This window comes from Arvicola amphibius, chromosome 6 (genome assembly GCF_903992535.2).
Source record: "Arvicola amphibius chromosome 6, mArvAmp1.2, whole genome shotgun sequence".
Classification (NCBI taxonomy): domain Eukaryota; kingdom Metazoa; phylum Chordata; class Mammalia; order Rodentia; family Cricetidae; genus Arvicola; species Arvicola amphibius.
The window spans coordinates 120902491-120926948 of record NC_052052.2 but is presented as its reverse complement, the minus strand read 5'-3'; the positions used below and the strand labels follow the sequence as shown (position 1 = coordinate 120926948).

The 24458-nt window shown below is 41.1% G+C and overlaps 1 protein-coding gene across 4 annotated transcripts in view; it reads right to left on the bottom strand.

Annotated features, from left to right (window-relative positions):
• Window positions 1–24458, bottom strand: part of Amph (amphiphysin) — a 190810-nt gene that overhangs the window by 98357 nt on the left and 67995 nt on the right. For all 4 annotated transcript variants that reach the window (XM_038334080.1, XM_038334081.1, XM_038334083.1 and 1 more), the window contains exon 2: window positions 11441–11521. In XM_038334080.1, the coding sequence (XP_038190008.1) occupies window positions 11441–11521 (81 nt within the window). The remainder of the gene's footprint in view (window positions 1–11440; window positions 11522–24458) is intronic.

Genomic DNA, 24458 nt, shown 5'->3' with positions numbered 1-24458 from the left:
GGTTAGTGTATACTCATACACCAAACTGAGGAAACTATAAGAGAAAATTGAATCACGAGGATGGAAATCAGTAGCATTGTTTAAAGACTCTGCTTCTTCTGATTATTGATTGAACTGTGTCAAAAGAAAATACTTCTGTAAACTAAAGTAAAGCTTACCCAAAGCAAGAGTAATGGCAGATGACCCATCCCCTTTTCTCCAATGCCCTAAAGATTCAATGCCTATGTGCACTCAGATATGAATTCCTTTGATGGGCATTTACCTCTAGGGAACTTAATCTCTACCTACTACCTGAGACAAGCTGTCCAGCTCCTCATCAAGTCAATCATCCAACTTGTGTATGCCAGCCCGCCTTCTCCTGCCACCTGGATGTAGACCTGTTGATCAGCCTTATGATGAATCAACACATTTTCCTTTGGAAATAAAAGGATTCCCATATCATCTATGTTTGTTGTCTTAAACAATGTTTCTTTTGCTCTACTTGCTTTCTCTACTGTAGTCTTATCTTACAGATTATATCTCTGCTAAGGAGCAGAACTTGAGAACTGAGCTCTTTAAGTGTCCTCGTGCACATACACACTGATGGATTTGCTCCTCACTTACTTGCATTTCCATACCTCTTCAATTTTTCGAGAAGACAATATAATTTACCTGTATATTGCATTCTGATTTGGTGTGGGATGTACGGATCTTTAATAACAGTGACTTTATCTGTTCTCTTCTTGAAGTTTCCTAATGGCCTAGTTCAGCTCCTGGCATATAAAGGCAGCCAAGAAATAGCAATAAATGCTTCAGTACTTGTCACTTCTGTTCTAAATATGCTTCCGCATAATACCACTCATCAAAACCCCACAAATGACCTTGGCAGTTGGCACTAGAGTGAATTGGTTTGAATGTTGTAACCTTTTGTGGACTAAGGTGATGCTCAATATTATAGTGCTCCTGCTGAATCTAGAGTGAAGGATCCTGCAGGAACCTTCCAGAGATGCTGATCTGCTTATGGAATAACTCATGACAATTGAGTTTTTATGTTAATAGATATCAAGTATAAATTCCGGCAACAGGATTCTCACAATTCTCTCAGAAGTAATTTGCTGATATTAACAGCATAATGTAATTTGTAATAATGTGTTTTTCTTTCAGAAACAAATGAGCTTTCGCTGATGACCTCCAACACTTTTCCCTCAAAACTTCATTATCTTCTTCTTTTATTTTGTTGATAATCCACTAAGCAAAAAAAAAAAAAGTGCCAATATGTTCAGGTGCCATTGATGTGTTTATGGGAGGGCATCAGCCAGAGAACAGGAAATCTATCAGTTGCCACATCCTCAAAAAGGAATAATTCACAATGCCTCAGTCAATTACCAACTGCCAACAGCGACTCAGTAAGGAATGGACCTATTTATGCCAGAATTGGGGCTGGCTTTATCTTGTGTGGGCAACCACTGCTGGTGTGAACTCACAAGTTCAGTAGAAATAGCATGACCCAAAGAGGGCACCTCAAAATAGTCCTCCCCTTCTTCTGGCTCTTGTCTACCGCTACCACATTCTCCTGGGTGATGGTGTTAAGGGTGATTAGTGCAGATAGTCTCTCATTTTCAGCATTTGGACAAGTTATGTATCTCTGCACTGATCATTGCCTACCCAATCCATTTTTTTAAATTCTAGAAAGTAAAGAACAGAACTGGAACCCAAAGTTAAAAGAAGCACCTGTTTCATAAGTAAAATGGCTTACATTTCATATATAAATGCATATAAGACTCCCAGAAGAGAGAAAAACTGTGTGCCGGCAGATCTTTATAGCACCCCTGGTTGTGAGGTTGTTCAGGTTACACTGGCCCGAACCATACAGACATCCCCCAGTAGGTATTTTGTTTCCAAAAATGAGGATGAAGGAAGAAACAGTTAGTGACAGCCAAGGGAGGAACTGATGGAGAATGAGAGAGGTGGTACACAAGAGCAAAGCAAGAAACACGTGCTCCAATGAGGCAGGTAAAACCTGGGAAGCTCTTATTAAACCTGTGGGATATTATGGCCGTCACAGAGTATTTCTTTAAGTGTCTAAGTCAGAAAGTCTTTCTCTAGGGATATGCCAATCAAACAGGCATCAATACACAGATAAATAGCTGTCACTCAAAAAAGTGGAAAAATAATGCATTCGTGGTGTAAACGAGGAACACACTCTGAAAGGACTGGGAAACATCAGGCCAACCGTAGTGTAAGAACAGATCTTTTTTGAAAAAGCGGGATTTCAGTGTGGACATGGAGGGTCAGGCAGCTGTAAGGGATCAGGTGCACTTGAAGATGGATAAAGAACTTGGAGACAAATGGTCTAGTCCCCAAGGGACTAGACACACTGACCACAACCTATTCACTGCCTCAGCTCCTCCCACATTACTAGAACAGGGTGACCTGAAATTTGTCTCCTATGATGATCCCTAAAGAGAAAAGGCATGTGCTTGGCTGGCAGGCAGCTGAGTTCTGACACATATTACAAGGTGAAGTGGGATTAAATCTCTGAGTTTCGCCAAAGAATGGTTTAGTGTTATGAATGTAAGAGGAAGCCCAAACTTAATTCCAACCACAGATAATTTATGCCTAACAGAGCAGGAGTCTAAATGAAGAGAAGACCAAACAAGTAGGAGTTTTTTCCAAGTCACATGGATAGACAGCCAGGGGAAAACTCAGGGGAGCAGTACATGCAAGAAGTTGGATATTTTCTATTTTAAAATACATACATGTAGTGAGGTACACTTCCAAACACAGAGAAATTTCTGGTGGAGAGGTTTCTGGAAAAGTGCAGAGTAGAACGCATCCCTCCACACTCCAGGTCACCCTTTACTACTAGCCCTGAGGTGAAAGGAAATGCCACCCACCCCACACAGTTTCACATTGTTTTCTGGAGCCATAGACCACTTGTTCTCTGTGGGAGGTGCCCCATGGCCATACGTTTCTGAAGAAGCTTTTTGCTGAAATGTCACCACAGTGAGTGGTGCCATTGGGAACCCTGGTGGGTCTTCATCTTGCAATCAGCCATCCTTTCCCTCTGCTTAAAACAGCCTTCCAGGGTGCATCATGGGCACAAAGATAAGCCCAATCCAGTGTAAACCTGTGAGTTGCTAAAGGTTGTCAACCAACGGGTTGAAACCTGGACATCAGTCCTTTTGTCATATGCCTGTAGCCTCCCACTAAGTAAACACCATGGATTTGGTGGCATGAGCCTTCAAATATGTTGACTGCTGTGACCGGACAAAGTTCTACTATACAGTAATCATACAAGTTAATTTATTTTCTACATTTCATGGCTGTAAGCAAATGCTTTCTTTTTCTCAACATGACCTGGAGTAATGCTTACTGAGGTAATGTACTCCAAGTAGACAACAGAAAAAAAGCATGTTCTATAAATAAAAAAAAACCTGTAATTTGTGCCAGAGCTTGTCTGACTTGAGTGGGCCCTCATCCCAGCACTGAGGATGCTATTCTGACTTCTCCTACTGGCCATGATGGAACAGGGGTAATTAGAGTCAACTCCAGCATGTGGTGGAATTTACTGCTTCACTTCTCTTGAGAATTTTCTAAAACAAAACAAAAGAATATGACTCGTTACAAATAAACTGTCTGGGATCTTTAGAGTCAGAGTATGAGGTAGCACAAAAAATATCTTAAGCAGTGATCTCACTCCTAAAAAAACAAGAAATTTCATCATGCTAGACATTGCTTTGATGGAGGACTTTCATTGGTTAATTAATAAAGAAACTGCCTTGGCCCTTTAATAGAACAGAAAATTAGGTAGACGGAGTAAACAAAACAGAATTCTGGGAAAGAGAAGGCAGACGCGTCAGGCAGTCGCCATATGAAGTCGCCATGCTTCTCCTCTCCAAGATGGACACAGGTTAAGATCTCTCCTGGTAAGCGACCACCTCGTGGTGCTACACAGATTACTAAATATGGGTTAAAGCAAGATATGAGAATTAACCAATAAGAGGCTGAAACTAATGGGCCAGGCAGTGTTTAAAAGAATACAGTTTCCGTGTAATTATTTTGGGTAAAGCTAGCCAGGTGGTGGGACGCAGCCCGCTGTTCCATCTACATTGCTTCTCAACATGTGGGTCATGATCCTCTCTAGCAAAACCTCTATCTCCAGAAAATGATTATAATACAATCCGTAATAGTAGCAAAACTACAGATATGAAGTAGCAATGAAAATAATGTTATGGTTGGGGCTTGCCACAACATGAGGAACTGTATTAAAGGGTCACAGGATTAGGAAGACTGAGAACTACTGCAGGATAAATACAAACAAACCATGCATTTATGCTAATTGTCTAACTCTTAAAGTACAAAAGCAGACTACTCCAATAACAGTGGTTAAAGGTCATGTCACCAAATCCATGATGTTCACCTAAGAGTATACCACACATGTGTGAAGAAGTGACTAATGGCCTTCATGCTCAGTTCATACTAGATTAACTAACTTTCTAAGACATTAATAATTATAATTTTAAGTTTAATATAGTGCAACCATGTGTCAACTCTGTACCATAGGCACTTTTAAACAATCTTTGTTATAAAATTTAATTAGTTGATAATAATAACCAAGGTATTTTCCTGTTAAAAAGACAACATTAGCAGAAGTGAAGGGAACCAACTTTCTGAAGACACTGTATGGGACAAGGGAGACTGTCAGCTGGTGAGCTGAGTAGGTAGGGGTTCATAGCCAGCAGTCCTCCAGAGTGAAAGAGAAGGGACAGTGGTATAATTCAGCTACAGTTAGGTCATGGCGTACCACTCTCCACCAGTGCCACACAGGGGAAGGAGAGATACAACTTGTGTTAGAAGATTTGATATAAAAAGAAAGTTGTATAAATAAATATTTGAATAGAGATTACTGAGTAACAAGTGTCTGGCTCTCAAAGGAGGTACAAATACGGGAGGGAAGAAGGTTCAAATTTATCAAGAGGTACTGGTTTGTTTAACAGTTGCAGATTGAGTTGCAAGCGCTTCCTCATGTTTTCTATGGGAGTTTATGAAATTGATATTAATTCTACTTTAAGGACATTGGATCTCCAGCAGAACAACATGGGCTTAGAACTTTTTTTAAATCGCAAATTTACTTTTTCTAATGCTTATATTTGATTGCTTATCCCATCTTAGTAGTTTGTGGCTACGGAGAAATAGGCCCATTTTGATTGTTAAATGTTTAAATACAGAGTTGGCTGCAGTATCCTCTTATTATATTTTAACTGACTACAGAGTCTAAAATGAGAATCTTTCGTTTCTCAGATTAGTGATTTGTTTTCATTGTTGTTGTTCCTCCTACCTAAAGATTTATCCATTCTATTGATTGTTCCAAAGATCCAGCTTTTTGTTTCATATATCGTGCACTGCTTTCTTATTTTCAGGGTCATTTATGTTCTTAGTCTTGTTTGTTCAGGTTTATTTTGCGCTTCTTCTAATTTCTGGAGGTAAGAATGAGATTAATGATTTGAGATTGTTTCTTGCTCCTAGAGTAGGCATTTAATCTTCTAAGTCTACTTCCAGAAAAAATGCTTTCATCTTTAGGACTTATAGTGGATGAGATTCCCCAAACAAACAGTCTTCATTCTACTCCAACAGCCTCACTCTAGAGTGCTAATGCTGACTAAAAATTTCCTGTGTAAACCATAGGACCTAGAAAGACCTTCATTCAATTCATTCTTCCTAAAATGCAAGCACATGTGCAACCTACTTTAGCAGGATGTGCAGCTTCTGTTGTCATGGCAACCTGAAGGCCTTGGATACTCTATTTCAGCACTTGGTACCATGTGCATGACAGACAAGTCCTTTCCACTGGCTAGATCCCATGTATGTGACAGATCAGCCACAGTATTACCAACAAAGCCCTTCCATATGTCAAGGTGCTAAACCTAGTGACTGCCCATAGTGTTAGAAGGCTGGAGAACTAACCAGAGAAAACAGCAGAAAACTGCATGAGCGATGTATCGATTGTGCCAATGTACAGGGCCTCCATGTACTGTCCTGGACCAGGATCATTGACGTTACTTAGGGGCATGTCAGAAATACAACTTAAGGCTGTCTCCAGACCTATGAAAATCCAGACTCTGGGATTTAACCCAGGGATCTATGCTGTGCTAAGGACTTTCAGGGGGTTCTGAAAGAGCCAAGTTCTGACCGACATTGCTCTGGTAAGCATACAACTCAACAAATGAGGTTCTTAATCCAACTCTAGAAGGTTTCATGACCAGAAAGGAAGATTTGTCGTCTGACTGAGATTCACTGGGCTGTGATTTAGAACCAGATCATTATACAATACAGACTAGATGGGCTCATGTTTAATCATGAGAGACTAGCTCATAAAAAAGTCATTGTTCATATTTAATGAAAGGTGAATGAATGCACAAGCATGTATACATTAAGGCTTATTGTTAGAAAAATGATCCAAAGACATACGCTAGGCCTAGCTATTTAACCAAACTGCCAGACTTTTAGAACAGAAGTGTTACTTACCATAATAAAATAGTAAGTTTTAATGCGTATGTCAGCACACAGGGCAGTATACTTTCTATTTATGTGCCTTTAAAATGTATTTTCTAATTTTGGGGGAGGGAAGAAGGTTTGACACAGGGTTTCTCTGTGAAAACAGCTCTGGCTGTTCCAAAACTGTACATAAGGCTGGCCTCAAACTCACAGAGATCTGGCTGCCTCTGCCACCCAAGTGATGAAATTAAAGGTGTGTGCCCCCACTGCCTGACTATATATGACGACAATTTTTTCTTTGAATATGTCATAAATGTATCTTCATAGATACACATAATAAAAATCTTTTTCATCTCAGAACTGGAAATAAATTCTAAGGAATATAGTCAAGAATCAGCCAACGTGTTCAACTTCAGAGTAAGACTTCAGGCCCTGTGGAGGTAAAAAGGGAAAACAGGATCTGTGGCTCAGGGAAGCCAGCAGTTTCCAGGGGAGCCTAGTAGCTAGAGTCTGCAATTGCAGCTGAAATGATGTCAAGGTCTCAGGGTTTTTTATTCTTGATGTACAGGTTGAGTATCTCTACTCAGAACATATGAAATCTGAAAGACTATGAAATGGAAACTTTTTTAAAGTTCTGAATTCAGAAGTACTTTAGATTTTGGATTTTCAGATAAATGATGTTCAATAAGTAAAATATTTTCAAATTTTGAGTCCGCAAGATCTGAAACACATCTGGTCCTAAGCATTGCACCAAAAGCAGACACCCTAGAGCGTGGCTGAAAGGAAGCAGGAACCACCTGCGCCACCGTGGCCCTTCACAGAGGAAATGGAGACACATGAAACCTGGTTCTCTCTTCCAGCATTTGGAACCCTGCTGTGGAATCTGACCTTGATGACTGTGCTCACACCCGCTATCACCTAGATGATGTGATCTGACAGCTGCCAACGTGGGTCCCACCAACCCACTGGCTCTTTTGTTATCCTAGCAGATTTGCCAGAGGTGAGCTTATTAGCAGGAAGGGTGAGTTTATTAGGCAGGAAAAAAGAAATGTCAAGGTCCCTCTTCCCACCGAGGGCTTTTCTCCACTTAGTAAAGGGTCCATCAGCAGGCAGCCAGGTGCACTGAAAATAATTGGTTCCCACACCAATTAATTTTTCTTGTTAGAAACTCTAAAAAAAGCGAAAAGTCAGGAAAAGGAAAACGACCTCTGGAGAGGGAGGATTAACATCAGATTGTGTTGCTTCCTGCTGGATTAGCTGGCATCATGGAAAATTCCAAACTTGGTAGAAAAGTTCACTGATTCTGTCTGCTGTTCTACCCTCCTTTCTCCTTCCTCTTTATCCTAATTAAGCAGTTTGAAATCTGGGCCACAAAAACTACAAGTGGAGTCCAACAGATCAGTAGGACCACACCTTTCATACAATACAGTCCATCTCAAACAAACCATATTTTAGAAAAAGAGACAAGATTTTTTAAAAAAAAGTGGGGCTGAAATAAATTAAATCTAAGCTCCAAACCAGAGACCCAGGACAGAACTCATGCAACCTTTATTTCAACACAGACTAATAGAGACACATCAGAAACTATGGTTATTCCAACACAGACTAGTAGAGACATACCAGCAATTATGAGGATGTCTATGTTACAAAAGAGAATTTTAAAACATTTATTGTCACATGACCACAGAGTATAAATAAAAATTCAATTCATAATCTACTGTCAATCCACCATTGGTGATTGAAAGATACATATTTGTTGGAATAACATGAACTCTAGGCTGTCTAGATTAGACAATGCCTCTGGGAGTCTGTCTTTGGGTAATAAGTCACCAGGATACAACATTAAGAATACTAGACTTTGTAGAGATGACTGCAGTCTTGGTAGGTCATTCGCTCCTGAACACCAAACACCCCTTTTCCAGCACACACAACAGATGTGAATTAGAAACTCTGTTAGTCAGGTTTTTCTTCTGATTGTATGTTTGAGACAAGGTTTCCCTGTGCAGCTTTGGTGCCTGCCCTGACATTATCTCTTGTAGATCAGGCTGGCCTTGAACTCACAGAGATCTGCCTGCCTCTGCCTCCCGTGTGCCGGAATTAAAGGCATGCCCCACCTCGGCCTGGCCAGATTTTCTTTTTTTAATCACTGTGATCAAATACTTGAGAGGGAAAAGAAATTAAGTAAGGATTTTGACTCGTTGTTCCAACTGTCTCAGAACATGGTAGCTAGTTCTAATGTTTCTAGGCTATGGTGAGGCAGAATGGCAAAGCAGAGCAGGCGGAGAAACAAAGTTGCTCACTTCATGGATATCAGAAAATGAAGAAGAATGTCTGAATATTAAATAAAGGCTTACTTCTCCCTTTATTCCCCCTAGGCCTCCTATTTGTTTATATTATTCCATTCAGAAGGCTTCCTTCCTCTTAAGAAACAGCCTCATAAACAGAGGTTTGTTCTCCTAACCAAGGTGATTACCAATCCAATCAAGTAGACAAGTAAGAATGACCATTGCAATTACCAACATATTTTAAAGGTAAAAAAGATCATGTTCTCTGTAAAATCTTGTTCTCGTTAAAGTAAAAATTCTTTGGGCCTAACTATGGTTCTCAAAGTGGAGGTTTTTTTTTTTTTTTTCCATTGAAAATAACTATCGGGCTGAAGAAATGGCTCAGCAGTTGAGAGCTGCTCTTCCAAAGGACCTGGGTTCAATTCCAGCACCCACATGTCAGCTCACAACTGTAAGTAACTCCAAGATCTGACACCCTCAGACAGACAAACATGCAGGCAAAACACCAATGCACATAAAATAAAAATAAATTTAAAAAAAACTAACCCCTCCCCTTACTCCCCTCTCTTCTCCTTCTCCTTCCTTCTCTGCCTCTAATACTCAGAGAAGAACAAGGCATCATCTGTCTCCACTCCATGATAAAGACTGTAAACCAACGCTTTCTGAATCCAATAGGAAACAACAAGAAAAACATGTAGAAATGTGATGCTTTCATATAAAAATATTTTCAAAATGAAACCAATGGGATTCTCAAAGACTCAGGAAACTGTGTGCCCCCTGTCCAGTCTACATCATTATTATAAAGTAGAATTGTTCTTTACATTTTACCAACTTTCTGAGTTTTACCCAGATTTTTAATCAGTTATTAGTCTCAAGTGAGCCAATGTAGAAGCTTTCAAGGGTGATTATCAGCCCATTGCCCATCACATTTGAGAAGTGTATGCAGTGACAAGAACTGAGGGGAAGCAGGGTAGTGGTGGTACACGACTTTAATCCCAGCACTCAGGAGGAAGGGGCAGGCAGATCTCTGAGTTCAAGGCCAGCCTGGCTTACAGAGTGAGTTCCAGGACGGCCAGGGCTACACGGAGAGACCCTGCCTTGAGGAAAAATGGAGATGGAACACCAAAGTGAAGCTACCCCAGATTTTTCTCCAAGAGGCAGAAACCATTATCTAATGTAATTGATGATATAGCAAACTATACTGTTTTCTAGTATCTTAGACAAGAAAAAAAATCTGACTTGGTTTAGATTTTTTTTAAAAGTCCATGGAATGAACAATTATAGTTAGAAAATGCACAGTGCCACCTACAAATAAATACATTATAGACCGGGACAGTTTTCCAGCTAAAATTCTGGGAAACTTTAAAGTACGAGAAAAGTGATAGGCTGAAAATCCAATGCAAAAAGCTAATAGGAACCACAGTGATTCACTAGACAAGAAGACTGAGTTTTGAAGACTAGATCAGAAATCCTCAAGGTGGGAAAACAGTCACTTCCGCAATCTAAATCTACTTTCCAAAAGCAGACATTGAGAGTTATCTAGAAAAGGAAGAGGACAAAGGACAAGTTTCCTGGTGGAGTGCTATTCAAGTTCAGGAAATGTGGGAGAACGGTGCAAAGGAAAAACAGATGTTGACATAGAATCTACTGCCCTGAGGGACAATAGGTACAATTTATGCAATGGGCCCATATCTACCATATCTACATACACATGGGAGGTTGCATATGTGTGTGTGTGTGTGTGTGTGTGTGTGTGTGTATGGAGGCAGAAGGACAACCTAAGGTACCATCCTCAGAAATACCATCAAGTCCTCTCTCTGAGACAGGTCTCTCTTTGGCCTGAAGCTCACCTATTAGGGTAGACTAGGCTGACAACAAACTGCAGGGATTCCCTTGTTTCTGTCGCTCTTACCCTGGGATTATATGTGTGCACCATCATGTCCTGCATTTTCATATGTGTGATAAAAGTTAGAATCACCTCCTCTTGCTTCTTAGGTAAGTACTTTGCTGATGGAGTGACCTCCCTAACCCCAAAATGCATAGTCTTAAGCACACACTAACTGAAATCATTTGATAGACCGTGCAATGCCTTTCTAAGATTCTAAGAAAAATGGAGTGCCCAAAACACCATCTTTCCATTAGCTTAGCTATTTTATTGAAAAGGCTGAGAATAGCAAAATATCATATCCTGAAACTATACTCCAAACTTGCTGTCAATAACTGCTGCCTCCCCTCTTGTCTTCCACAAAATACAGAACTCTCGAGTACCACCTTCACGGTGTTAGTCCACTTTCTATTACCAGCAACACAGGATCACAGACTAAGTACAGTATAAAAACCTGAGATTTACTTTAGCTTGTACTTCTTGGGTACATGGGGTAATGACAGGCTTACTGGCGGAGACCCGAGGCAGCTCAGAGTCACATGACAAGAGTCAGAAAGCATGTATCTCCGGTCTCTATCCATCTTCTTGTAAATCCACCGGAATGACTTTTCCTAATCCTAACCACTTCTGAAAGGCCTTGCCTCTAAACACCATAGTAGATTAAATTGAGACCTTAAGACTTCATATTGGGGATTAACTTTCAACACAGGAGCTTTGGGAGTGATCCAAACCACACCAAACATGAAAACACAAATGGTTCTTCCTGCTGCAGAAACTTAGGAGCTGGACTCACCTCTTGCCGTTTGAAGTTCTGGACATATTCTTCAAACTGTTCATCTTTCGTTTCATCGGCTTTTCCCAACTTCTGGAGGACCTAGTTTGGAACCAAAACAAAATAATTTGATTTAACAGTGTTTCCAGAGCAGGAGCACAAGCTTATTTAGTAGAGACTACTGCTGTTCTCTAAGGGGTCCGAGCAGAAGCCACCTTCAATGCTCTTGGTGGCTTTGGAGCTGAATAGACTTGAACTGTGTGATTTTGAGAAAGCACCAAGGTGGCATTGCATTTGTTTGCTTAGGTATGAATTCCTCTAGGAGTCTATGCATAACTTTAAGACTAAGCTCTAGGTGTCATTTCATCCCCAGAAGCTAGCAAAATGCATGATGTATAATGGGTGCCCAGCTATGTGTTAGTGAAGCAAAGCTATATGACTGAAGTGTGCCTTCTAGTGATAGCATTTAATCTTCCTGCCCCTGTTCTGATATATTCTTAATTCAGTGAACATTCAAAATGGCCATGGGTATACAATTATTTTATAACCCTATGCTAACCATTGGATACAAAAGAAATATAAAACAAATAAATCAGGTTGCAGCATTTATCCTAGAAACATCTGACAGTCTAGTAGAATATAAGGTATGTTAACAAAAACAAAGCAGAGTTAATGTACTACAAGCAATACAAGGATGTTATAGAGGGTTGTAGCAATATCTGTAGAGCCAAAGGCTTCAGAAAATACTCAGTGAAAATTGCTTTTAATCTGTTGTGAGGAATTCCAGCTGACAGAAATGTGGCAGAGTTCATTCCAGGCAATGAAGGGGGGCTAAGCAAATTAACAGAAAGAATGATTGTATCTGGAACATAAGGACAACATGCCAAGGGTAAGATTTCTTAAGGACACAGGAAGTCGCATGAGGATGAAGCAGAGAGCGTGAGTGCTACAGTAGCGCTCACTGTCCTTATATTTGGCATCATTGTCCTTATATCTCAGTGTTTAAACACTGACTTCTTCAAGAATATGGAAACTCTATGAGCACTGTCTTCTAGAAATTCACCTCGTGATATCCTGTGGCGTCATCAAACTTCACTAAAACCTCTATACAAAGATCCACATTCATCAAAACACTTGAGATTGATGGCTGGAGGGAGCTCAGCTTGAATTCAGAGTCTTATTTTTATTATTATTGACTCAGAGATAAAGAAAAGCAATGAAAGTCACACTTGCAACAGAAGCAAACTTGAACAACCAAGGGAGTCTCAGGTTCTCATCTTCTCTTGTGTTTTCTAAACCTCAAGGTTTTAAGATGATTTTTTGACTTTACAGCTGTTTTAACTTTTGTCTCATCATTTAAAAAATGTTTTAGAGAGAAATCTATCAAATTACCTATGGCTACTCAAATATAGACACACACAGAGGCACGTGTACAGGCATGCACAAGCCTAAAGGTGTTGAGGGAAGGTAGCTGGCATATACCACCCAGTGTTCCCCTAGCTCTCAAAGTCCACAAACCCAACACTCTTTAGACACTCTGTATCACAGGACTGGCTTGGTTGAGTCAACCCCTCATCTGTTGACAACAGCATGCAGGCAAGGGATGCTACCAGTCTCTTCTGAGCAAGAGGATTTGTCAAATGATCAGATCTACAACCTGCTAGGGCAGTGAACAGGCACTTCTGTCCTGGGCGTAAGAAAAGAACACTTAAAGATGTATTGCACACCCTCTATGAACCTGAAATTGCGGAGGTAATTGACCATTACTCTCATCCTCAAGACAATTTTCTGTGGCACCTATTTTACCCATTTGACATCTGAAAGATTAGGACCACATAGATAAGTAAGTTACCTCTTGGAAACTTTCAGGAAACTCACCTTTCTACAGGGCAATGTCTCTGACATCACCGGAAAGCAGCTAAGACCTACACATCAAATCTAATACTCCTATTTTTGTGGATAAAATATATTAAGGCCACTGGGCTCTAAGAAGCACGTGTCTTGCTCATACTCTCCCTCCTTCCTCTCTTCTACTGGACCTTGGGAGCTCCAATGTGGGTCTCTGTCTCTGTTTCCATCTGTTGTTGGACGAAGGTTCTATAGTGATATTTAAGATAGTCATCAGTCTGACTACATGGCAAGGCCAGTTCAGTCACCCTCTCTATTGCTTAGGGTCTTAGAAGTCAAGACCATGAGGGGTTCACCCACTGAGACAATGTGCCTGAGCTAATGGGAGCTCAACAACTCCTACTGGACTGGGAATAAACGAGCAGGGGATCAAACCAGTCCCTCTGAATGTGTTTGACAGTTGGGGCAGACTGAGGGACCAATGACAATGGCACTGGGATTTGTCTCTACTGCATGTACTGGCTTTGGGGGATTCTATTCTCTTTGGATGTAAACCTTGCTCAACCTGGATGTAGTGGGGAGGGCCTTGGACTTTCCACAGGGCAGGGTGCATTGCCCTCTCGTAAGATTGGACGGGGTGGAGGGGGAGGGGATGTGGAGGGAGTGGGAGAAAGGGAGGAAGTGGTAATTTGGATTGATATTTTTAAAGTAATAAAATAAAAAATAAAGTATTTTGTTGATAATTTTTGCATTTTTGTTCTCCAGGGGGAGGGGGGAGAAGCACATGTCTTACCAGCTACATGACTGTAATAAGGGGAAGATCATGGACAGACTCCTGCTTGAAGCTCTTCACTGATATTTCAAATCATGCTCCCTCATATCTCGTGTTTTAAGAATAATGTGATATAAATGAGACGAGGCTAGAAAACAACCATGAAACAGCTCCTCCATATAAAAAGCGTTTTCAGCTTGACAGTGTCACTGCAAATGACAGCATACATAGAACTCTCAGTTGCGGTGGTCCTGGATCTTGGTTCTGGCCACATGAGGTAGCATTATCCACAGAAGAGAGCGAGGGAGGGAGGAGGGACAGGGAAGCTAACCTTTTCCAGGAACATTTTCACTCAGTGGCCACACTGGGACCCGGTGCGCTCTATTTCAACTGACCCTGAAAACGGCCTACGCATCCTTGAGCTGATGAATAAGCTGAGACTTACAGAAAAGAACACCTGTGCAAAATCACTTCCTTTGTAACATATCCCATTCCCTATGATGCCGTTACCATAAAGATATCACTCCAAGGCATTGACACTGTAAATGGAGACTTAGAATACCAGTCCTGGAATATCAGTGCCAAACTTGTTTAGATTTCAGACTTAATGTGCTCCAAAGAAGTGGTCTCCAAGACAGGTCTTTCTTTCAAAGTCCCTCAGTAGAACCCCACTATGGGTTCCCTAATTCATCATGAACCAAATCTGAGTTTCTTGTGATTGGTGGCAAAGTTGCAATGCCCCTGACATTATGTACAGAAGAAGAAATGTTTGTTCTACAAGCCATGTTGAAATGCCTCAGAAATCCTGACTTTTAACAACATTGAGACCTGATCAATCTACATGTAACCTTAGAACAGTTAGTAAATTTATTATTTAGGCATGAACGAAACACACTGGCCATCTATATTTTTTTCTGTTTACTGAAATGATTTTTTTCTCAAATATCTAGAGGAATATTTCTTTTGAGTCTACTCCTCCCATCCAGATCTAACTCCTTTCTGTCTGTCATTAAAAAATAAACAGTTTTCTAATTAATATAGTAAAATAACTAAGACATCAGAATAGGACAGTACAAACATACAGAACTGTAAGAGTCCAAGAAAGGGCACAAGAAACAGATATAGATGCAGAGACCCCACTCATTTGCACACTCAGGAATATCACGAAAACACAAAGCTGGAAGCCCTAATATCTAAACAAATTGCATATATATATGCCCTGGTACAACATTGTGAGACAAGGAGCCTTTAAAGATGTTGGTTAGTTCATCTTCTGTAGGCATCTACTGCTGGGTACACTGTCCACCCTTACAAGTAGGTGTTTTTATCCTCCATGAGACTCCATTGGAGAAAACGAAAGTTTCATCTGCAGGTAGTTATCAATTGAAGATAATGTCTGGGTTAGGGATAGAACGTGTGCCATCTATAATTTAAGATCTAGCTGTAATTTTATATCTCCAAAATTTCTTTAATCAACACTTCATTCCCACATTGACACTTTCTGCCTCCTTAAACCTATAAAATTCTCTCTCCTATCTTATAATCATGAAGCTTCCTAAATCTTCCATAAAGCTTGCCCAGTTCAAGTGGTATTATCACCATTAACTTCTTCCCATTTACCATAGGAACGAAAGTACACTTATGGACTTTTGGTTATTTCCATAATAACTAGTCATTTGCTTGAGTTTTACTGTGTTTCAGGTTCCTTTCCAAAGATTTAAATAGGTTAATTCATTTAGTCATAATGACTTTATAGTATGTATTGCCACATTTAAGGGGGGGAGAACTAATCAATGAGAAAACACTAAGTCAGTCATTGCAGGAGTAGGTTCTTATTTAAGAGAGAACTCTCATCCTATTGACTCTGAACGTGTCTGTCCATTGGATTTCACTTTCTTTGTGCCCTTGGCTTATCTTCCAATGATCAGATCTTCTTAATAGCCCACCTTCTCAACAACCTTCTCAGTGGTAGTGTGTCACTAAGACAATCAAGAAATATACAGGGATTAATAAAAATTTTCATTATACTGTTTGAGTTACAGTTAGTTCTATGTCTGTTCTGATTGTTTTTTGTCAACTTCACACAAACCCAGACATATTTGGGAAGAGAGAATTTTAATTGAGAAAACGTGCCCATAACATTGGTCTGTTATAGGGATTTTCTTAATGAGTGATTTATGTAGAAGGACCCAGCACATTGTGGTTGATACTACCTTGAGCTGCTGGTGTCTGTTATATAAGAACATTTGAATTTAGACTTTAATTTCATCCAGATTGACACTTTACTATTTGAGAACATGGAGTTTTAATTATTAAATTTGCTTTTCCCCCCATTGGCAAGTTGTAGATGCAAAGTTCAGCATGTACTTTCTTTCAGTGAGATTCTGCATCATTCCCCAGGGCTGCACTCATTCTCCCAGGTTCTCTGAACCCAGAAGTTCCAATTTTAAAAGACTAAATAAAAAGTCAAATGGAGAGAGAGTGCAAGAACAGGACAAGTTAGAGTGTTTTGTGGTGAGCTCTCTTTCCACGTCCTCTCTGGCAGTGATCTCCAGGGACTGAGTTGCAAGCACTAGCCCAATGGCAGGGTTCCTGTATTCTTTCCTAGAAAAATTATTTCTGCCTGAAGTGGCCAAGCACATTACCCAAGGATTTAGAGCTCTGGTTTGAATACTTTCTCCATGGTGTAAAAGCAAAATTCTAATCAAGTTTTATGTTCCCAAAGTGGAATGCGAATTCACTTCTGACTGCAGCTGTGGTTGGGGAATAGCAGTTCTGTTTCATATTTTAAATTAGAAATGGGGCGGTAAGTTGGCAGCTTTCAGAGGAAAAAAAACTTGACATTTGAAGCCAGAGAGAAAAAAATCGCAGTCTTCCTTATACCATGGAAATGGCTTCTGTTAATTAAGGGAAAAGATCAAAGCAAGGTTGAGCTATGCTGATGTCTGACCCCCAAGCAGCAACACCAGTCTTGTGAGTCACAAGTAGAGATGCTGATAAGGGCAAATGATGCAAATTGCAAAGAAGTTCAAAAGGCAGGCCACGTGGAGATGTCAAGTACATGTGTTTGTGCCTGGCTTGATGTGATGACCAGAACTATGTATTCTTACAAAGAACCTGGAAGAATTGACCCCTGGAGCATCTTAGAGAAATGGGCACAGTGGATGAGGGTGAAGACTAGACATGGTGACTCATGCTTCCTTTTCATCAGACTCTGCATGGCAATGGGAGACCTGCACAATTAAATTAGTCTTCTTTGAGTAATGAGGTACCTTCTCTTGGCACTTTATATCTTCGCAAAAAAAAAAAAGCACAGTATTATGTGAACATTATCTACTGGTGAGAAGGCCAAAGACTGTTCAGTACAGGCCGTGAAGTAATGGTCTTCCTGCATTGCCCTACAGGAAGATGATTCACCAATTACTTTGCTCTCTCTTATAAAACATGGAAGTGTTCACTCAAATACCACAGTGTCAATAAGGTAAGTGCACCCTCACTGCTTCTCCCACCTCTTTCTACTAGGCACATACTGTGATGTTTTTCCAAGTTGAGGGTGCTGTTCCTTTTACTACTGTCTAGATGTGTTTCAGGATCTAGACAGTAGCCTTAGAACAATGATTCCCCCAACTTCTTTCAATTATTTTAATCAATGCTTGTGATCTTTACCCAGAGAAGATAAAAAATAAACAAAAATCACTGAAAACACATCTTTAGTAGGTTCATGTGCCCTTGAATGTCCCCATATGTCCTAAAATAGTTTTGTACAGTTACAGCATCCCTTCTTTTCTCTGGTGCAGTTCAATGGCATGTTAGCCATCACAGTCACTCCTCCACTTGGTATGGCCCTTCCTGATAATTCTAGGAGACACTTTTGGGAACAGTTAAGACAACGAATGTTCTCAGCCTCCTGTCTCACTTTAGTAGCTCTCAGATTTGGATGTCTGAGGAAAAAATAATATGTAATAGAACTTACAAGTCTAACATGAGTAGGCTAATACTCACAGGCAAAGGAAAAGAAAATTGGAGATATAGAAGAGAGAAACTCAGAGGCCTAAGAGGGAAACAGAGGTAAATGACTGGGAGTCATAGACATCAGATTTAGCCAGAGGAAGCACCGGCCAGTGTGGCTTAACCATGGCTTTCTAAACAGGTATCAATTTCAGAATTCTGCTCTCTCCTATCTTGAGTCCTTCACAGTTGGAACACTTAGTCCCCTGACATAACAGAGGAAAGAAAAATACCTTAGTGGAAAAGGAGAGCTTGATATCGATCTTGAAAAGATGCCTGAATTTTAAGCCTATCCTCTCCCTGTGTCTCAGCTCCTTTTCTGTCGCTGTAATAAAACACCATGATAAAAACGACTCAGAAGGAAGAACTTGTTTTAGCTTCCAGGGCCAGGCAGATAAGAGTTCATCCTGGTGGGGAGGCATGGCACAGGCAGGAACAGTGACTGGAGCAGGAAGCTGAGAGATCACACCTTCAACCACAAGTTTGAAGCACAGAAAACGAACTAGAAGTGGAACAAGTCTCTGTGTTTTGAGAGTGACGCCAGAGCCTTTCACCCCCTAAACCTCCCAAAATAACCATGGACAGGACCCGGAATTCAGATACCTAAGCCCATGGGGGGGCATATCCCATTCCAACTACCACACCTTGGTTGAATCTTTTATTTTCTTCCTCCGAACAACTTGATACGTCCAAGTATCAATGCCAGTGCAGAATGTATACCAGTCTACAGAGAAAGTTTGCTAATCATCTCCTGAGGCTGAGAGATGGACCACCTCTTCCTTGATTAGCAGGCCTCTTGAAGTCACAGCACTGTCATGTGCCAAGTCTATACAGCATATGGTCCTAAATTAGTCTTCATACTGTGGAGTTAAGGGAAGAAGTTCTTCCACGGACCATTAGCTGATTCCCAGAGATGGTTCGTGTCCCCTGAACTTGCAGCAATGTTCGCTGTGCCAAAGCTGCTGGTAGTAAAAACATATCCAACCCTGAAACCCAGGATGGTTCCACACATAGCAAAGCAACACAGAAAAGCTCTGACCCTGTTTGCATCTTACAGATTCATTGGGTCAGTTCTATGGTGTCAGTCACCTTCCTTACTCAGCCAAATCACCTATTTGAAAACCCAGACCTGCTTCAGAAGTTTTAAAGAAGGTAGAACGAAAAGTCCAGAAAAGCCTTTGTAAGGCTTCGACTGGGAGCAGCAGGTTGTCTGTGGTGAGAGAGAGCTACTCATCCTGTGAGTAGGAAACATATAGCCATTGAAAAAAGGTAGAACATGTTATTGTTGCTCTTCCTCTTGTGAAAATGCTCTATGTTGACTTCATTATTCTAATGTATTGTTATCATATATGGAAACCTTAACTGTATCAAGCAGAATTTGGAACATCTTAATTTTAAAAGTCACTTAATCCTCCTCATAATCTAGTGAGGTGGGTCACTATGATTGTCCTCTTTTATTTATAAGGCCATGTGAGTGTATTATAGCTATGTGGATATTGGAAACACTGAGAAATAGACAGCCATGCAACTAATATATAATAGCCTAGATTCAAAGTAAACAGTTTAATGACAGAATCAACTCCTGACCACTATGCATTAACACCCTGAAGACTGCAGCCGAGAAGGAAACACAAGGTGCTAGTCATACTTCCCCTAGATTTATATACCACCCACATCCAGAATGCTCATACAACAGTGTTTGGATTCATAGTCTTTTATATGGACATCATTTGTCATCAACTCCATCCAAAGAGACTATTATTTCAACTCAGATATACTATGGAAAAAAAAGCAAGTTAAATAAATATATGTTCTCTTCAGTCTTACTAGGAAATAACTTCCAATTAGCCTCTGATAGTAACAGGATGCGCCACTGGCTTTATGTCAGCCTGACAGACTAAGTCATAGTGGAATAGAGATCCACAGTTGAGAAAATACCTCCCCTGGGTTGGACTGTGGGCAAGCATTTTCTTGATTGAAGACTGATGTGGAAGATCCCAGCTCACTGTGGGTGGTGCCACCCCTGGGGAGGTGGTCCTGGGTGCTATAAGAAAGCAGGCTGAACAAGCCATCGGGAGCAAGTCAGTAAGTAGTACCTCTCCATGGCCTCAGGATCAGCTCCTGCCACCAGGCTCCTGCCCTGTTTGAGTTCCTGTTCCGACTCTGCCTCAGTGATGGCCTGTGACGTGAAACTGTGAGCTGAAGATAAACCCTCCCCTCCCCAAGTTACTTTTTCTCTTGGCGTTTTATCCCAACAAGAGAAACACTAAGGAAGACACAGGCCCAGGTAGACATCACTGCCGTGTGCCAATGTTACAGACGAGGACACAAAGGGTAACTCATGAGTAAAGCAGAGTGGTTCTGGGAAACACTAAAGGCAACTTTATGTCATGTGTGCTATCAAGTCAAGACAAAACCCACCCAACCAGGGCAAGCTGGAATCTCCCAGGGGCGTGATGCAAGGCATGGACTCACCAGGCCTCTTATTCTTAGGACACCTGGATGGACAGGCAGATTCTTATTATACCTGTCCCACATGTTCTGACAGAAAGAACCAAAGAGCCCTGCTTGCTGTAGCACATTTGTGAGCTCCTTACACCTTAAAATCTTTGCCTCATGGATCATGCTTTCAGCGAAGGCTTCCCCTTTCCTCTCATCCTGCTAGAAGGTCCATGCAGTCGAAAGTTTGCAGTAATAAGAAATCATAGGGAAGATTTCTGGAAGCTTTATATCTTTGTGGGGAGGTTATTTGGTTTTGTTTGTGTGGTTGAGTTTTGATTTTGTTTTTGTTTATCGTGTGTTTGTGGTCTTTGTGTCTCATTGTGCAACTAAGGCCAGCCTGTAACTCACTAAATAGCACATGCTGGCCTTGGAACTCATGGCAATCTCCCTGCCTCAGTGCCCTGAGTTCTGGGATTATGTTAGGAGCTATCATGTCTGTCTTTGCATTTGATAAGACTCTTACTTTGCTTTTCAAGAGGGGAATTGAAAGGCTATGGTGAACAAAGGCAGGGAAGACAGATAGATACCAGTCGACTATTTTCAAGTCATATATTGATGTTTTGGACTAAATTTTACTAACAGGCAACACTGAATATGATCTCTTTGAATCTAGGATGATTTCTTATCTACTCTGTGTCCACAGTTGCTGGGAATATGCGTGAGAACTACCTGCCCTCTCTGCATCTCAAAGGTGTTGTAGATGTGTATGTTGTAATTTATGTAAGGTTGGGATGTGGTTTGCAGCATTGCTTCTGACTTACTGTGTTTCCCAAAGTGTTTCATGGAACATAAAGGAATAGCATGAAAACACTTGCCAGGATACGGTATCAAGGAACATGAGACCAAACTGGACTCTCCGAATGTGGCCGACGGTGGAGGCTGACTGAGAAGCCAAGGACAATGGCGCTGGGCTATGATTCTTCTGCATGGATGGACTCTGTGGGAGCCTTCTCAGCTTGGTTGATCACCTTCCTGGACCTGGGGGGAGTTGGGAGGACCTTGGTCTTAACATAGAGTAGGGAACCCCAATGGCTCCTTGGCCTGGAGGGGTAGGGAGGGGGTTATGGGTAGAGGGGAAGGGAGGGGAGGGGAGGGGAGGGAAGAGAGAGGAGGAGGGGAGGAGATGGAAATTTTTAAATATAAAAAAATAAACCATAAAAACGAAGCAGGAAATATTAATGTTCTCTTGTGAAAATGTACAGACACTGCAAAAAGTTTTCAGAAGGGAGACTCAAGTTGAGTATAGGGGTTCCCGGGTTTCCAGGGAGACGCCCCCAGTTAGTTCCTTGGGCAGCTGAGGAGAGGGAGCCTGAAAAGGCCAGTTCCTATAGCCATACTGATGAATTTCTTGCATATCACCATAGAACCTTCACCTGGCTATAGATGAAGAAAATGACTGAGCCCCACATTGGAGCACCGGACTGAGCTCCCAAGGTCCTGATGAGGAGCAGAAGGAGAGAGAACATGAGAAAGAAAGTCAGGACCGTGAGGGAACCTCCATCTGGCGATAGATGAAGAAAATGACTGAGCCCCACATTGGAGCACTGGACTGAGCTCCCAAGGTCCTGATGAGGAGCAGAAGGAGGGAGAACATGAGAAAGAAAGTCAGGACCGTGAGGGGTGCGTTCACCCATGGAGACGGTGGGACAGAACTAACGGGAGATCACCAACTCCAGTTGGAATGGGACTGATGGAACATGAGACCAAACCAGACTCTCTGAATGTGGCCGATGGTGGAGGCTGACTGAGAAGCCAAGGACAAAGGTGCTGGGCTTTGATTCTTCTGCATGGATGGGCTCTGTGGGAGCCTTCTCAGCTTGGTTGATCACCTTCCTGGACCTGGGGGGAGTTGGGAGGACCTTGGTCTTAACATAGAGTAGGGAACCCCGATGGCTCCTTGGCCTGGAGAGGGAGGGAGGGGGGGTATGGGTGGAGGGGAGGGGAGGGAAGAGGGAGGAGGAGGGGAGGAGATGGAAATTTTTAAATATAAAAAAAACCATATTAAAAAAAATTTAGATGAACATGTGTCGGTAATTTTTTTATTCTCTGATTAATGGGGGAATAAAGAATTTGCAATTAATTTCTAGGAGAATATTAATTTCACATCTGTAAGGAGGTAGGGAATGATGAAGTAAATTTATACAGAGGTGAGGAATACACAGGAATGTAGTTGCTTTCAGAATGCCCCTTCAGCACAGGCATGGAGGCTGGCTGCATGATATCCTGTTGTAAACCAGCTTGTCTAGGGTGATGCACATCTTAAAGGCTCCTGACCTGCAGAGCACAATTTCTTCTGTCTGTAGATCTCATAACCTCTTATCTCTCTAAAAGATTAAAGGCAGAATTTTACTGAAGCCAGGACCTCCACACGGCTTAAAAAGTTATGCTCCCCATTCACATTAGCTTTCTTCAAGGAAAATATTCACATTTTTAAAGTAAAAGAATTAAAGCCGCCTGGGGTTGAGCAACTCAGGTCTAAGCTATGTGAGCAGAGCATGCGAACTCTGATTGTGAATAATTTTTTAAATAGACATTTTCTACCATGTTCCCTGCTACATACCTGTCCTCTTGTATCCTCCTCCCCAGATCCCTTTCCCCACCCTCATCCTTCCTCATCACCATTCCTCTCTCGGCAACTCCTTTCTAGATTTTAAGACTACACACACACACACACACACACACACACACACACACACGTATACCTATATACACAAGCAAACATACACACTGTAGGCTTATGGATGGAGGATCCACATATGAATGAGAACCTGTGACTTCTGTTCTTCTGAAATTTCACAAAGGTTAAAGAACACAAGCAAAATTACTAGCTAGAATCTGAAGATATTTGATGGGGTAGAGGCTCCTCTTGACTTAATACTTTTAATATATGAAGCAGTTACAGCCAGTCAATACTCTCAAAAGAATTAAGCAGGTTCTATCTTCACCCTTCTCTTACGTAGACACTAAATGGGATACTGTGGAAACTGGGACTGCTTGGGTTTCGAGGATGATGGGCCAGCAATTCTCTCCATGCCACTCAAATAAACATCTTGGAACCTTTTCTAACTCAAAGCACCACACATACAACCAGGAACCCGTGGGCAGCTCAAGCTCCTGATATCATATTAGCTGGTCACTGCTTCATAGCTCAAGAAGCATTAGAGGGAAGTTGTTAGCTAAAGAAACAAAACATGACGTAGTCCTCTTTATCCCAGAAGATCCAATGACTACACAGGGCCTGTGTAGGTGTCTCTTTCCAAATCTAGACAATCTGTGCTGGAAACAGCATGGAATATGGTTTTGGCCTAAGAAAAACTCTTTTCCTTGTAGGTTTTACTTTAAAGACCAAAATAGTTCAAAGGAGTGGCTTGTTTTCTTATCAATTAATATGTTTATTAATTCATTCATTACTCATAGTGGAAAAGACAGTGTGACAGACACAGGTCTGTCTGGTCACCTGTGATGTCAATAGGTCTACTACCTCACAACAAACTTGCCTCCTTTACATCACTTTTGAACCAACTGATATTTTCAGTAATGTTATTTTCTACGCACAAACTTATCACAAATAAGAAAAATGTTTACAGCATACTCAGAGATCTATTGAAAAAGATTTCTTTGTTCAACATAATCTCCAGTGGAGATCTCCAAAAATTCCACAAGTTTTTAATGTCACACAGAAGCTGTGATGAACACCCCAAATGCCAAGGCTCATAAATTACTAAAGATGTAAGAGAGCTCCAGCAAGTTATGATCCAACAGGTAATTTAAGGTCAATGCCATTTTTAATATTTACTGACCCAAAGTAACAATAACTCAGAAAGAAAATAACCACAAAGTTATACAAATTGAGGTTTGAATGGAGTTCCTTTTTAATGTGGAAAGAGCTAGCTAGTAGACTGGAACACA